Below are 15411 nucleotides of genomic sequence, written 5' to 3'. Positions count from 1 at the left end.
ACAGCTGTTCCAGGTTCGCTTCCGCCCACTGGCATAGATTCATGGCCTCCTTGGCTAGAGGGGCGCTCTTGGTACCTCCCTGGCGATTGACATAGGCCACAGCCGTGGCATTGTCCGACAGGTCCCGTACTGGCTTCAATACCAGTACCGGGAGAAACTCCAAAAGTGCCAACCGAATGACTGAGTTCCAGGAGGTTGATAGACCACTTTGCCTCTGCAGGAGACCAGAGCCCCTGCGCTGTCCTTCCCAAGCAGTGGGCTCCCCAGCCCGTCAAAGAGGCGTCCGTCGTGACAACAACCCACTCCGGGGTCAAAAGAGGCATTCCTGCGGACAGCTTGTCTGGCCTCAGCCACCAGCTCAGCGCCTTGCGCACCCGCTGGATCCAAGGGAAGGTGCATAGCGTAATCCTCCGACAACGGAGTCCATCGCTGTAGCAGAGAGTGCTGTAGAGGTCTCATATGGGCCCTGGCCCAGGGCACTACTTCCATCGTGGCCGTCATAGAGTCCAACAGCTGCACATAGTCCCAAGCCCGAAGAGGAGAGGCTACTAGGAACTGGTCCACCTGAGCCTGAAGCTTGACAATCCGATTGTCTGGCAGGAACACTCTGCCCACTTGGGTGTCGAAACGAACTCCCAGATACTCCAGGGACTGAGTCGGGCGCAGCTGGCTTTTCTCCCAGTTGATGATCCACCCCAGGGAGCTCAAAAGAGCAATCACCCGGTCTGTAGCTCTGCCGCACTCTGCATAAGAGGGGGCTCGGATCAACCAGTCGTCCAGAAAAGGATGGACTTGTACTCCTTCCTTGTGTAGGAAGGCCGCGATGACCACCATTACTTTGGAGAAGGTCCGCGGAGCAGTAGCCAACCTGAATGGGAGGGCTCTGAACTGGAAGTGTCGGCCCAGGACTGCAAAACGCAGAACGCGTTGATGAGGAGGCCAGATGGGAATATGCAAGTAAGCTTCCTTGATGTCCAAGGATGCCAGGAACTCCCCTGCCTTCACAGCCGCTATAACAGACCGGAGAGTCTCCATTCGGAAGTGTCGAACTTTCAAGGCCCGATTGACCCCTTTGAGGTCGAGGATAGGCCGAACAGAACCTCCTTTCTTTGGTACCACAAAGTAAATGGAGTAACGTCCCTTGCCAAGCTGATCTTCTGGCACCGGAACGACCGCACCCAGGCGGATCAGATTGTCCAAAGTCTGCTGCACTGCCACAGCTTTGACCGGAGACTTGCAGGGAGAGAGTACAAACCCGTCTCTTAAGGGTCGGCAGAACTCTAGCTTGTAGCCGTCTCTGATGACTTCCAGTGTCTGAAGTTACCCTGGTCCACTCGCTCAGAAACGAGAATAGGCGTCCTCCAATCTGCTCTGAGCCATGGACCAGGCCCCCGTCATTGGGTACGAGACCCTGGGGGAGGACCGGAGGACGCACCTCCGGGACGGCGGTCTCTGCGAAAGGAATGCTGCTTGAGGGAGAAGTTCCTTTTGAAGGAAGAGGAGGCAGAGGAGCTCGACTTGCCCGGGCGATACCGACGGGCTTCCTGAAACCGTCCTTTGGAGGGACCGGGGCGGGCACCACTGGCCCGAGCCCTGACCTCCGGTAACCTCTTGCCCTTAGACGTGCCGAGATCGGTCACAATCTTGTCTAGCTCGACCCCAAAGAGCAGCTTGCCTTTAAAAGGCAACTTAGCCAGGCGAGACTTAGAGGCGTGGTCAGCAGACCAATGCTTCAGCCAAAGCCAGCGCCTTGCAGAGACGGTCTGAGCCATACCTTTAGCCAAGGCTCTCAAGACATCATACAGCAAGTCTGCCAAGTAGGCCAAGCCCGATTCCAGAGCCGGCCAATCAGCTCTCAAGGAAGGATCCGAGGGAGAAGCCCGCTGCACAATCGTCAGGCACGCTCTGGCCACATAGGAGCCGCAAACTGAGGCCTGCAAACTTAAAGCAGCCGCCTCGAACAACAACTTTAAAGCCGCCTCCAATCTCCTGTCTTGGTCCTTTAGGGCCGTGCCACCTTCCACCGGCAACGCCGTTTTCTTACTCACCGCAGTGATTAAAGAATCCACGGTAGGCCACAGAAAGGCCTCACGTTCACCTTCAGGCAGAGGATAGAGGCGGGACATAGCCCTAGCCACTTTAAGGCTCGCTTCTGGGAAATCCCATTGAGCCGAAATCAAGGTGTGCATGGCTTCATGCACGTGGAAAGTTCTAGGCGGGCACTTCGTCCCCAGCATAATGGCAGAGCAAGCAGAGGCTGAGGGAGAGACGTCCTCCGGAGAGGAAATCTTCAAAATGCTCATGGCCTGCACTAACAGGTTGGGCAAATCCTCTGAGCAAAAAATCCGAGCTGCAGAGAGGTCATCCGCTCCATCCGAGCGGGAATCCGTCTCCTCCAAGGAATCCCCAAAGGACCGTTGGGAGAACTCAGATACACTGCCCTCATCTACATCAGAGGAGACCGAGTCCTCTAGGGCCTGGAAATCCACCCGAGGGCGTTTGCTTCCGGAGGCCTCAACCCCTTTATCAGAGAGGGGGGCAGGGGCAGCGTTTTGCATAAGAAAAGCCTGATGCAGCAGCAAAACGAACTCAGGGGAGAAACCCCCCAAACTGTGCACTTCTGCAGCCTGGGCCACGGCCCTAAACGCACCCTCAACCGGCGCTCGCAAGAGCGGGGGGAAACATGCTGCGCATCCAAAATGGCGTCCGGCGCGAAACTCCGAGAAGGAGCCGCGTGGGAAGAACGGCGCTTAACTTTGGCTGCTTTCTTGCCGTCGCCTGAATCAAGGGCGACCCTAGCATGAATGTCTCCCAGCTCAAGGGCGGCCCAAGAAGAAGCCGTCCAAGCAGAGTGGCCGGCCAACATGGAGTGGGCGAGCAGCGGGGGATGGGCGCTTATGGCGGGAAAAACCGCCGCACCGAAGGAAGAACCGGGACACTGCCCGGACTCCAAACTGATGCCCAACAAAGGCGATTCAGGCTTTGAAACCCCCGTATCCGTGCTACACGCACCCACGCGGTCCGGGGAGCGAATCTTCGCGCCCTCGCCCTCCGACGCCATAGGCCACGTGGAGATCGATCGGGGAACCCCCTGCCCGCTATAAAAAGGTAAAAATTACCTGCTTCTCGCTCCGAGCTGTAACGAACTGGTGTCCCAGTGAGTAGCTGCAATAAACGTTTAAATAAACGTTGAAATAAACGCCCTTAAGGACGTTCAAAATTTTTTTTTTTTTTTTTTTTTTTAAAGGAGCCAGCAGGAGGGGGGAGAAAAGGAGGGACCTGGCACCACCAGGTTTGCACTTGCTCAAGAAGAGCCCTCAACCCCAGGTACTCAACAAAACCTAAGAATTAGGCTTGGAGACCTAGCCAGAGCTGCTGCTGTGTGTGACCACCACCTGCTGAGATAGAGAACATACTGAGGAGTTTCCGGCAGCACATGACCACATATAGGGAGGCAAAAGGATTGCTCTCTATCTCCACCTGCTGGTAGATGGACACAACCCACCAGTCTATGGATTGATCAGCATGATGAAATGGAATAGCCCATCATTCATCCACTTGGTAGGCAGAGAAATACTAAACATTCTACTCTGTGCAATACCCTTAAGAGGGAGAATCACTTGAGAACTATTTTCTTTCTCTGTCTCCATCCACTGGTAGACAGACAACTCATTTGTCTGAACTGGTATGACAGGATGCTAAAAAACAATCAATTACCAGAAACCACACCACGTACCATCAACACTACTGGGAACAGAGTTAACTGTTAGTCTCCAGAGCTCAAAACCTCACTTCGGCTCTGGATTATAAATCACTGCCATGCCAAAAACCATATTTTGATTCTAATATCCTGTTAGAACAGAAGTAAAATGAGACTGCATGATACAATAAAGATACTAGTATTTTTGTGTTTTGTCATACAACAGCAATCATATATTCCAATACTTTCAAAAGATTAAAGTAACTTACAGAGAAGCTTCCAAATGTGAAGACCTGCCCATCCATTAGCAGAACTGCTGTGTGGTTGCTGCCAGCTGTAATTTGCATGCTGGGACCAGGCAATGCCTGCACCAGTGTGGGACATCCCCTAGATCAAACACACAAAAATGAATGCATCTTTACTTATATATTTATTACTGCCAGCTAGATTACATTCTAAATACTAAATTATTTCATAGTCATTATGGCAAATTCTGGTTTATTTTGAGTTATTTCTAATGTGCTTGGTTAGTTCATTTGTATACAAATGTACTGTGCTACAGAGCAATCTAGAAACATAGGGCAGTTCTTTCCCTTAAGAAAACTAAGTTTTGTTCATTTATGAATGCACGCTACAAAACTGACAAAACTTCCAAGATTACATGGTACCCTTATTGTCATATATATTTAGAGGGGCACTTAGTATTGCCAAGCTTCTTGCAAAAGATACTGTGTTACTGCCAGCTGAGCAGTTCCACACAGCTCTGCAAATTGTGCTAGAAACACTTTATGTCAATATATTATCATTCAGATAGAATGTCAGATCAAGCACATCAAGCACTAATAAAATGTCACATAGCAACAGTGCTTTTTTTGTAGGAAATAAAGTGCCGGTACTCATACACTGCCAAACTTAAGAATGGGGTCACTATCTATGGCTCCACCCCCACAGTAGCCACCCCCCCTCCCCCACACACACACACAAATTAGCCTCACCCATTTTACTAGCCATGGAGCATATACAGTGGTGGAAATAAGTATTTGATCCCTTGCTGATTTTGTAAGTTTGCCCACTGACAAAGACATGAGCAGCCCATAATTGAAGGGTAGGTTATTGGTAACAGTGAGAGATAGCACATCACAAATTAAATCCGGAAAATCACATTGTGGAAAGTATATGAATTTATTTGCATTCTGCAGAGGGAAATAAGTATTTAATCCCTCTGGCAAACAAGACCTAATACTTGGTGGCAAAACCCTTGTTGGCAAGCACAGCGGTCAGACGTCTTCTGTAGTTGATGATGAGGTTTGCACACATGTCAGGAGGAATTTTGGTCCACTCCTCTTTGCAGATCATCTCTAAATCATTAAGAGTTCTGGGCTGTCGCTTGGCAACTCGCAGCTTCAGCTCCCTCCATAAGCTTTCAATGGGATTAAGGTCTGGTGACTGGCTAGGCCACTCCATGACCCTAATGTGCTTCTTCCTGAGCCACTCCTTTGTTGCCTTGGCTGTATGTTTTGGGTCATTGTCGTGCTGGAAGACCCAGCCACGACCCATTTTTAAGGCCCTGGCGGAGGGAAGGAGGTTGTCACTCAGAATTGTACGGTACATGGCCCCATCCATTCTCCCATTGATGCGGTGAAGTAGTCCTGTGCCCTTAGCAGAGAAACACCCCCAAAACATAACATTTCCACCTCCATGCTTGACAGTGGGGACGGTGTTCTTTGGGTCATAGGCAGCATTTCTCTTCCTCCAAACACGGCGAGTTGAGTTCATGCCAAAGAGCTCAATTTTTGTCTCATCTGACCACAGCACCTTCTCCCAATCACTCTCGGCATCATCCAGGTGTTCACTGGCAAACTTCAGACGGGCCGTCACATGTGCCTTCCGGAGCAGGGGGACCTTGCGGGCACTGCAGGATTGCAATCCGTTATGTCGTAATGTGTTACCAATGGTTTTCGTGGTGACAGTGGTCCCAGCTGCCTTGAGATCATTGACAAGTTCCCCCCTTGTAGTTGTAGGCTGATTTCTAACCTTCCTCATGATCAAGGATACCCCACGAGGTGAGATTTTGCGTGGAGCCCCAGATCTTTGTCGATTGACAGTCATTTTGTACTTCTTCCATTTTCTTACTATGGCACCAACAGTTGTCTCCTTCTCGCCCAGCGTCTTACTGATGGTTTTGTAGCCCATTCCAGCCTTGTGCAGGTGTATGATCTTGTGCCTGACATCCTTAGACAGCTCCTTGCTCTTGGCCATTTTGTAGAGGTTAGAGTCTGACTGATTCACTGAGTCTGTGGACAGGTGTCTTTCATACAGGTGACCATTGCCGACAGCTGTCTGTCATGCAGGTAACGAGTTGATTTGGAGCATCTACCTGGTCTGTAGGGGCCAGATCTCTTACTGGTTGGTGGGGGATCAAATACTTATTTCCCTCTGCAGAATGCAAATAAATTCATATACTTTCCACAATGTGATTTTCCGGATTTAATTTGTGATGTGCTATCTCTCACTGTTACCAATAACCTACCCTTCAATTATGGGCTGCTCATGTCTTTGTCAGTGGGCAAACTTACAAAATCAGCAAGGGATCAAATACTTATTTCCACCACTGTAAATATGTATCATCGAAAATAGTACACAAGTCCCTAGGCCCAAAACAAGAACTCTGATGACTGACTATAAACTAATAAAATATGTAGACAAAAAATCAACTGAAACCCCCCAAAGCCAGACTCTGGCATGCAGGATAACACCAGAAAAATAAAAAAAAAATCCCCTTGCAATAAAAATAGCAGACATAAATTTCAAATATTCCATTCACTATATTACAAATTAACAACTACAAATAAAACAAACAAAATAAAAAGAACATCTACCACTTTATCTTAAAGTAAAAATAAAATTATTTTTTCTACCTTTGTTTTCTGTCCATGTACTTCTTTTCATTTGTGTTGGTCCCAGTCTGTGGTTTCTACTTTCCTCATCTTTTCTTAACTCTATTGCCAAGATTTCCTGTGTGTCATTTTCTCTTCTCCTTTTCCTTTCAGCTTTCTTCGATGTTATTTCTGCCTTTATCCACATTTAGTTCTCTTACTATCCAATCTTCCATCATTTCTCCTTGCCCCCTCTCCCCATCCAGTATTTCTCCTCTTATCCCCTCTCCCCATCCAGCATTTCTCCCCTTGCTCCCTCTCTCCCCATCCAGCATTTCAGCTCTTGTCCCTCTCTCCCCATCCAGCATTTCTCCACTTGCCCTCTCTCTCTATCCAGCATCTCTCTCCTTGCCCCTTCTCTCCCCATTAGCATTTCTCCTGTTTGTCCCCTCTTTCCCCATCCAGCATTTCTCCCCTTGCCCTCTCTCTCCATCCAGCATCTCTCTCCTTGCCCCTTCTCTCCCCTTTGTCCCCTCTTTTCCCATCCAGCATTTCTCTACTTGCCCCTAATCTCCCCATCCAGTATTTCTCGACTTGTCCCTTGCCCTCTTTCTCCATCCAGCATCTCTCTACTTGCCCCTTTTCCCTGATCCAGTATTTCTGTACTTGTCCCTTCTCTCCCCATCCAGTATTTCTCCCCTTGTCCCTTCTCTCCCCATCCAGTATTTCTCCCCTTGTCCTTTCTCCTTTTCATCCAGTATTTCACATCTCCACCCCTCCAACAACCCCATTGTAAACCCCCTCTTCTTTCTTCTACTCCTTCCCCACCTCCCCAGCATATTAGAGATTATCAGGAGGCTTTACTCGATAAAGAGCTTCCCAATTCACCTCATAAATGCAAGCTGTTCAAGATAAAATTATGTGCTCTAGGAGCTAGAGATTGCACATAATTATTCCAGATGGACAGAAACAATTTCCTCCTTTTAAAAGCGTAATTAGCACCTCTCAATTCCAATAATATTAAATTATGAAGCTGAAGTCTGCACTGCCAAAATGATGGCGCGGAAGCTCCAACCCAATGTTGCAAAATGCATTTCTTCCCAACAATATACGCCTTCCATACAAAACAGTTTAACTGCTGCCTTAAAGCAGAATACTTCACCCTAATCGAAAATCGCTCCTAAAGGGAGATGCAGGTCAACATATATCTCCCTTTCGATTTTAGAAAGATAACCAAAAATTATGTTTCCAAAAGATAAAAATAGGAGGGCATCGCCAAATAGAATGATAAAATGTAACTTGTAATTCTTGGCATTTTAGAGCAGACTGAAGACGACATAGCCCCCTTGTGATACCTATACCGCTAAGCAGTATAACCTCAAAGGAACACCCGAAATTGATACACTCTTGAATCAACAGCATAAAAAATGGATGGGATATTTGCTATGAATCATCTAAAATCAACAGTCAAACCAGCTCCCAGATCAGCTGCCCATCTATCAATGATTACCTGGTAATCTACCTGCTTAATATTCTGAAGTCGTCTATTATGTAGCTCAGAAATAGAGATTCTACCTCCAGTGTGAGACAGAGGTTCTCAAAGTTCTGCCATAATATATACCAAGTCCTGTGCAAGGAACAGAGGCAACAGTGGTGCAGTTGACGGTACGCAAATAAGTCCGTAGATCAATCAAAAGAAATCTTCTAGAGATCTGAAAAAGCCAGTATAATCCCTCCCTGTAACAGCACATGTTCTAATTGTGCTATATCCCCCCTCCCCATTTTTGTGCCCAACCAAAAAAATGTCGCTGAATCACTATCTGTGGGAAATTCAATACTGTTCCACAAAGGAAGCAAATCTGAGGTACAGGGCTTGATTCCATAATCAGACTACATGGTTCCATACAGCTTGGAGAGGACCTAAAATCATACTCACTTTTAAATGCGAAGGAAGCAGTTTGGTAGGTTCATGTAATAAGGAAATAGGACACCAGGGGTCTAAAAAATCCCATTCATACGTTATTGGGGTATAACCATGAGATCCGAAGACCCAATCTTTTAAATGACGCAACAAACATGCTTTATTACAGATCCCTAAATCAGGAACCCCCAAACTTCCCCAAGACCATCTAGCATATAAGAGCTGACGCTTCAATTTACGTTTTTTTCTCCTGCCACAAAAAATCTTTAGGTAAGATTGTTAATAAATCATTCAGTGAGGGAGAAGTACCAGAACATTTGAAATTATCAACAGTAAAACCATGGTTGAAAAAGGAGATTTACATGATTCAAAGAGTTATAGACCAATTTCTGTATTACCATGTTGGCGAAATGTATAGAAAAAGCAGTTTTGAAACAGCTTCAGGAATTTGTGAAGAATCAAGTATTGAATTATTTCCAATACGGTTAAAGAGAGAATCATAGTGCTGAACTATTATTGCTATCCTTGAGTAATGAATTGCGACTTGGACTACACCAGAAGATTGCTTCCAAAGTGCCATAGAAACTTATATGGAACTTTGGAAGGCTAAGTGCTTTGAAAATATGCCTCTCTGGATATCACATCAGCTTTTGATACTGTTCATCATACAGTACTGCTGAAAAAAATTGTATATCTTTTCACATGAGCTATCAACTCATGGCTCGATTGCCTCTTCATCCGTCACCTTGATAGGTCATGTGAAAAGAGTCACTGCTGAGATCATTGAAAAAACCACTGATTATTGCATGAGTGTCGAGTGTTTCAGTGAACTGAAATTGTGGCTCCCATTCTTGCTAAAACAGGCATTTCTGAGTGAGGTTTTTCAACAGTTGGGAATTTCATTCCATATGTATACTGATGATATCCATGGGGTTTTTTTTTTCTTATTACTGATGACCCTGAGAAGTTAATAAGAATGTTGGGTATGGATTTGGATGCTATTTCAGATTAGATGCAATGTCATGATTTATCATTCAAATATTCAAAAACTGTATGTATGTTGGCAAAAATTTGGATTCTTCAATGCCTAAGGAGATATTGAGGAGTTGCTCTGTATGTGAAACCTGTTCTTCGGAACTTAGGTGTAATGCTGGATTATGAATTAGGTATGAAAAACCCAGATAGATCATGTAATTGCCACAGCTTTTTTTCAGTTATGTGTGTTAAGTAAGCTAAAGAGCATATCACCGGCGAGTTACTTTTTTTGTAATTCTGCAGCCAACAAAACTTTCTACCGCTTCTGCTTGGCCACATTAAGGTCCGGAAGAACAAGAACTGTATGATCCTTGTATTTTAGTGGCATCTTATGTTTTGCGGTTTGTAAAACAGCCAGGGACTGTGGGTAGTGCACATCTTGGCCACTATTTGCCATAGATATTAAGCTCCCAGTTGAGGCTTTTGAAAAGGGGTACAATGAGCACCTTCCACCTCCAGTGTGCACTCAAAGTCAAATTCCAAAAACACTGGCAGTCACTTTTCTAAGAACTAGCAATGCGTTTCAACACACTATTGGAGTGAGGCACTATCATTTTTAAATATCTGAAGAATGTCTAGGACACAATAGAGAAGAATTGGGGGTGGGGGGAGTGAGTGATGGGGGCCACCATTGGCTCATGGATCTTGCATTGAAGAGTGGTTTACATGAAACATCAGCCTTCACTTTACAGGGAAGTTTTCTAGAATGGATACTGGTATTCTGGCTATGTTCAGGATCCAATTAAGACCTCATTCTAGGCTTTGTCCCATAGCTATCTGGGATGCTAACCAGGTCCCTTTTTATGCTGAAAAGACTAAGGAGATTGAGGATGACTCCGAGTCTAGATATGTAAGTGGTTTGGTCAAAGGTGACTGCAGACAAAGTATGAAGGGTAAAACAGTGGACCTACACTTCTTTGACTATCTCCTGAGAGACCACCACCCATACAGGGTCTGTCAGCAAGCTATGCTGCATATCAAACATTAGGTCTTAATCCAATAGAATGAAAGTCTGCAGGCACCAATACTCACTGAGAAGCTCTCAATGCAGGTTGACTAAACCATGAGTCTTTTATGGTGTTTCCCCTTCAGCTACCAGTGACCTATAAGTCATAGTAACATAGTAACACAGTAGATGACGGCAGAAAAAGACCTGCATGGTCCATCCTTTGAAGGAATTCTGTGGCATACCTGCTACCTTACATCAAATATTCTTTACACTGATTCATAAAGTACTGATAAGAAGCAACGCAGAACATAAGCATAGCAGTCTGATAAACCTTTCTCCCATGTAGGTCCAGGGTATGGGCATCACCTCCCAGACACTCTGAAGAATGTGTTCTTGTCCTCTTGGCCTTCTTGAGAGTGGATATGACTACCACTAACTGGTGTGTAACTTTTGTTTTTCAAATCCTGCAGTCTTTTGGACTCATATCTGTGGTGAAGTTTTCCAATGAGGGCTTTCGCCTTTCCTTAGGAAAGAGGTCTGAGGAGAAATCAGTCAATGGCTCCTACTGATCCAGGAGTACCTCCAGAATCACTCAGGATTCCATGTTTGAGAAATATCCTGTGGTATAACCCTAGCTTTGGACCTGACTAGCAGACAGGCCCTTTATGAGGACATCCTTCATTTTTAGGGATCTACATTTTGAAGCAACATAATGCCTCAAAGCAGCTTCTTGTTTCAAACCATTCAATATCAGCATTGCCACAGATAGTACCAAAGCCCCTCTGTGCTCAGGCACCAATGCTACTGCTCCCAGCAGAGAATGAGTCAAGAATGGGCTACACTGAAGCCTGTATCAATGCACTAGAAAAGAATGGAAGAATAAAAAACAAAATAAAAGCCTTAGAAATGACCAAAAAACTATGTAAGGAGACCCTCACACAAAAATAAGTCATGCATGTGCAGATAAAGAAAAAACTGCAGATCAGGTACATATAAAGGTCTCTGCATTTGAAGAAAAAAAGGGGGGCCACATGTGTTGGCATGGGAACTCCCACAAGTATGGTTGAAATGTTTGACAGCTAGTAAATGAGTTATTAGGTCTTAAACTTCAATAGCTAGTAACTCATTTGTACTGCACTAGGCCCAGCTGGATGTCATCAGGGATTCAAATCCTGCTTGTCAGACTTCCGGTGGAGCCCAAAAACAACATGGCTGCCGTGAGCCGAGCACTGTGAGACCCCCGACCGAGGCCCCCAGGTCCGCGGAAGCGGGACCACCTCCTGAAGAGAAAAACATAGGCGGATATCAGCGGGAACGCGAGGTGGCGAACGGCGATCTTTAAAAAGCTCCGACGGAGCAGAGAGAGAGGAAAGAGTGACCGCATCGTGGTGAGCTTCAATATGGCGGCTGCTGCCGGGACGAGCCGCACAGGGAGAGAGCACTGAGAAGGAGGTAGGCGGAGAGCAGCAATAGCGAATTCCTGCGGTAGCCCTAACGTGGGGTGAAGGCAGGAGCTGCGAAGGCGGGAGAGAAAGGGAGCAAGATCCCCAAGTACGCTGCCCCTCCCCCTCCCCGTCACGGTGGAGCAAGCCCACAGTAGCAGCAGGGGAACCCTGCAGAAAACAGAAGGAGAAGGGATCGAGCTGTGGAGCAAGAGAGCAGGAGGAGAAGGGGGGAGAACGCTGTTCTGACCCACAGGGCACTGGGGGAGAAGGAGAACTGGAGTGAAAAGTGGAATTAAAGCTGCCGGGGGAAGAGCCCCCCCCCCACACACACACACACACCGGTGAAAGAAGAAGTTGAGCTACTGCTTTAAGTAGAGATACTAACTTTGGATTCTAGGTAACAGGAGAATATTAAGCAGTTCCAGAGAGCTGGTGTGGCGGAAAGAATACAGAACATCAAACACTACAATTGAATCAGCATCCACTACCCGAGGGGACAATATTCCAGGCGACACCGGAGGTGTATAAATGTTCCTATCTCGCACGGGGTGATAAGAAGCACAAGGAGCACAGCCATCAGGAGTACAGAGACTGTTTTAATAACGTACGCCTGGCTGAAAGAGACATAAAGAATGCCACCGAAAAAGAGTTTGGATAAATTCAGGTACGGAGCAGAACAGGCGGGGAAGGCGAAGCAGGAGGTGGGAGGACCTGCACAGGACGTAGACAAAATGGTTACGATCCCCTCGGACTCCGAAGATGAGATCCATAGAGAGACAGGGGAGAATTCTGAAGAAATCACCAAAGCTGATGTGGTGGGATGGTTCAAGGAGCTGAAGGCAGACCTGGAAGGATACCGAAAGTACATCCAGGGAACACACTCAGAGAGATCAGGACGGAGATTAAAGACATGGGGATTCGGGTGGAAGAAATAGAGGAGAAGATGGAAACAGCACAGGCTGAAGCTCGGAGGAAACATGTAGAGTCCCAGAAATCAGCAATAGAGATCCAGCAGTTAAAAGATCAGGTGGAGGACCTGGAAAATAGGTCCCGCCGAAATAATTTGCAGTTTAAAGGAATACCAGAGCTGGACATTTTCAGCAATTGCGAGGCGGTGATCCAGGAACTGTGTCAGTACGTCTTAAACCCGGAGGGTGAAGCAGGGCAAAGGACCATTAGTTTGCAACGAGTACACTGCAGTGCGGGCCCTCAAAGAGGAACAGCCCCGAGAGATATCATAGCCTGTTTTTTGGATTTCCCTATTAAAGAAAGGATTTTGACAAAGGCAAGGCAACAGAAGGTGATTCACTGGAAAAATTACAAAATAGGAATATACCAGGACTTGGCAGGAATAACGCTGCAACGTCGAAGAGCAATGGGAGAAGTGACTAGTTACATGAGAACTAATGGGATTAGATATCGCTGGCTCTTCCCCTTTGCAATTTGGTTTACAGTTGAGGGAAAGTCACGAAAAGTGAAGACACCTACAGAAGCATGGGAGGCGCTGAGAATGCTGGGATGTAAGGGACTACCAGCGCGGGAGAAACAGCTGCCGGAGAATGAGGAGCCAAGAGCAGATTCGGCATGGCAGATGGCAACCAACAGAGGGAAGAAATCTGACAAAAGCGCCTCCTGAAACTCTAAGGGAAAAAGAGAGAAGACAGACTGGAGATGTATGATATGATCTATGTTTGGGGTAAACGGTTGGGGGTGAGATGATTCAGGGAGGGGGGGGAGGCGAGACATTTATCCACTAAGTTAAAAGAGAGGTGGGGGTATGGGGGCCCGAGGGGTAAGAACGGAGCGATCTTTCTAATTGTCGGACGAAGAAGGGTCCGGAGAAAAGAAAGGAAAGGAAAGGGAGGGAGGGAATCAGAAGGGAAAGGAGGGAGGGAAAGACAGGGGAACCAGGGGGGTATTTTTGGAGGGAGGAGGGGGATGGGGAAAGGAATGAGGTTAGGATCCTGGAATGTCAATGGGAAAAGAGCAAGGGTAATGAAGGAACTAAACAGGTTACGATGGGAGGTGGTGATGCTACAGGAGAGTCACTTAAGACCCAGGGACGGCTATCTGCTCAGAGGAAAAAGGTATAAAGAGGTAGTGACGCACCAAGCTACAGGGGGGAGGAGGGTGGGGGGAGTGGCCATATTGATAGGACAGACAAGCGGGATAACAATAGAAAAGGAATTTAAAGATACAACAGGGAGATGTGTGGCCTTAAGGGGCCGGATACAGGGAAGGGAGATAACTTTGATCAACATCTACGCCCCCAACACGGGACATGGGGAGTTTTTCCAGAATCTGTGGGACGAGATCCAAGGATTCATAAGGGGACAGGTGATAATGGGAGGGGATCTCAATATAGCCCCAGATGCACGGTTGGACCACTCGGGGGGGTGGAGGATATCAATCAAGCTCGGGAAGAAAGGCACTTCAGAGATTCTTGCGACAGTTGGAGTTGGTGGATAGTTGGAGGTTGATACATGGCATACAGCGGGGATACACCTTTTACTCCCATGCATCTAACTCCTATACAAGAATAGACGGGTTGTGGGTGCACCGCAACGGGCTACAGATGATAACAGAGGCAGAAATAGAATCTATACACATTTCTGATCATGCGCCTGTATGGCTTAGCTTGCAAGGATGGGGCCACGGGAAGAGAAACACGATCTGGAAATTGAATGAATCTCTTTTGAGGGAGGAGCAGGTGAGGGAGGAGGTGCAGGCCACTATGCAAGAATATTGGAAAATCAATGATACAGGGGAAGTGAGGGATGAGACCTTGTAGGATGCAATGAAGGTAGTGGTGAGGGGAGTACTGATCAAATGGGGGGGGGGGGGGCGAGGAAAAAAAAGAGAGAGGGGGCAGGCGATGATGTTGTTGAGAAGGAGAATGAATAAATTAGAAAAGACCCACCAGAGAAATCCCTCAGCAAGGGTATGGGCTGAACTTAAAAAGACCAGGGGGGAGATGGACCGGGCACAGATGGAGGAGATTGAATATATGAGAACGCGCATGCGCCAGCAGTACTTTGAATTTGCTAACCAATCAAGTGCAATGCTAGCCAGATGTTTGAGGGCTAGGATGGGCAAGTCAACAATACAGAAAATAAGAGACGAGAAGGGAGGGTGGTGGTATACCGATAAGGACACTGAAGAAGAATTCTTAAAGTACTATAAGGAATTGTACACTGCACCGGAAGGGGAACAGCGGGAGGATATAGCTCGGTACTTAAACCAGATCCCCCTGCGTAAATTAAGCGGGGAGGAGAGTAAAAGGATGGGGGAGCCTATAGGACTAGGAGAAATAGAGGGTTATTAAAAACCTTCCCAATGGAAAGGCCCCAGGGCTAGATGGCTATATGGCCCGATTTTATAAATATTTTGAGAGCCTGGTAAGCCCTATGCTAATGAGGGTGAGAAATGGAGTCCTGGAGGGCAAGGAGCTTCCAGGTTCCATGATGGAGGCGGGAGTAGTAGTC

At 46.9% G+C, this 15411-nt stretch overlaps 1 protein-coding gene across 1 annotated transcript in view; it reads right to left on the bottom strand.

The window, feature by feature from the left end:
• Positions 1-15411, bottom strand: part of MYCBP2 (MYC binding protein 2) — a 937772-nt gene that overhangs the window by 668492 nt on the left and 253869 nt on the right. The window contains 1 exon segment of the mRNA XM_030200587.1: positions 3970-4087. Coding sequence (XP_030056447.1) covers positions 3970-4087 — 118 coding nt within the window.

The sequence above is a fragment of the Microcaecilia unicolor genome, chromosome 4 (genome assembly GCF_901765095.1).
Source record: "Microcaecilia unicolor chromosome 4, aMicUni1.1, whole genome shotgun sequence".
Classification (NCBI taxonomy): Eukaryota; Metazoa; Chordata; class Amphibia; order Gymnophiona; family Siphonopidae; genus Microcaecilia; species Microcaecilia unicolor.
Note: the sequence above shows the minus strand (reverse complement) of the source record. Positions and strands in the feature narration are given on the sequence as shown.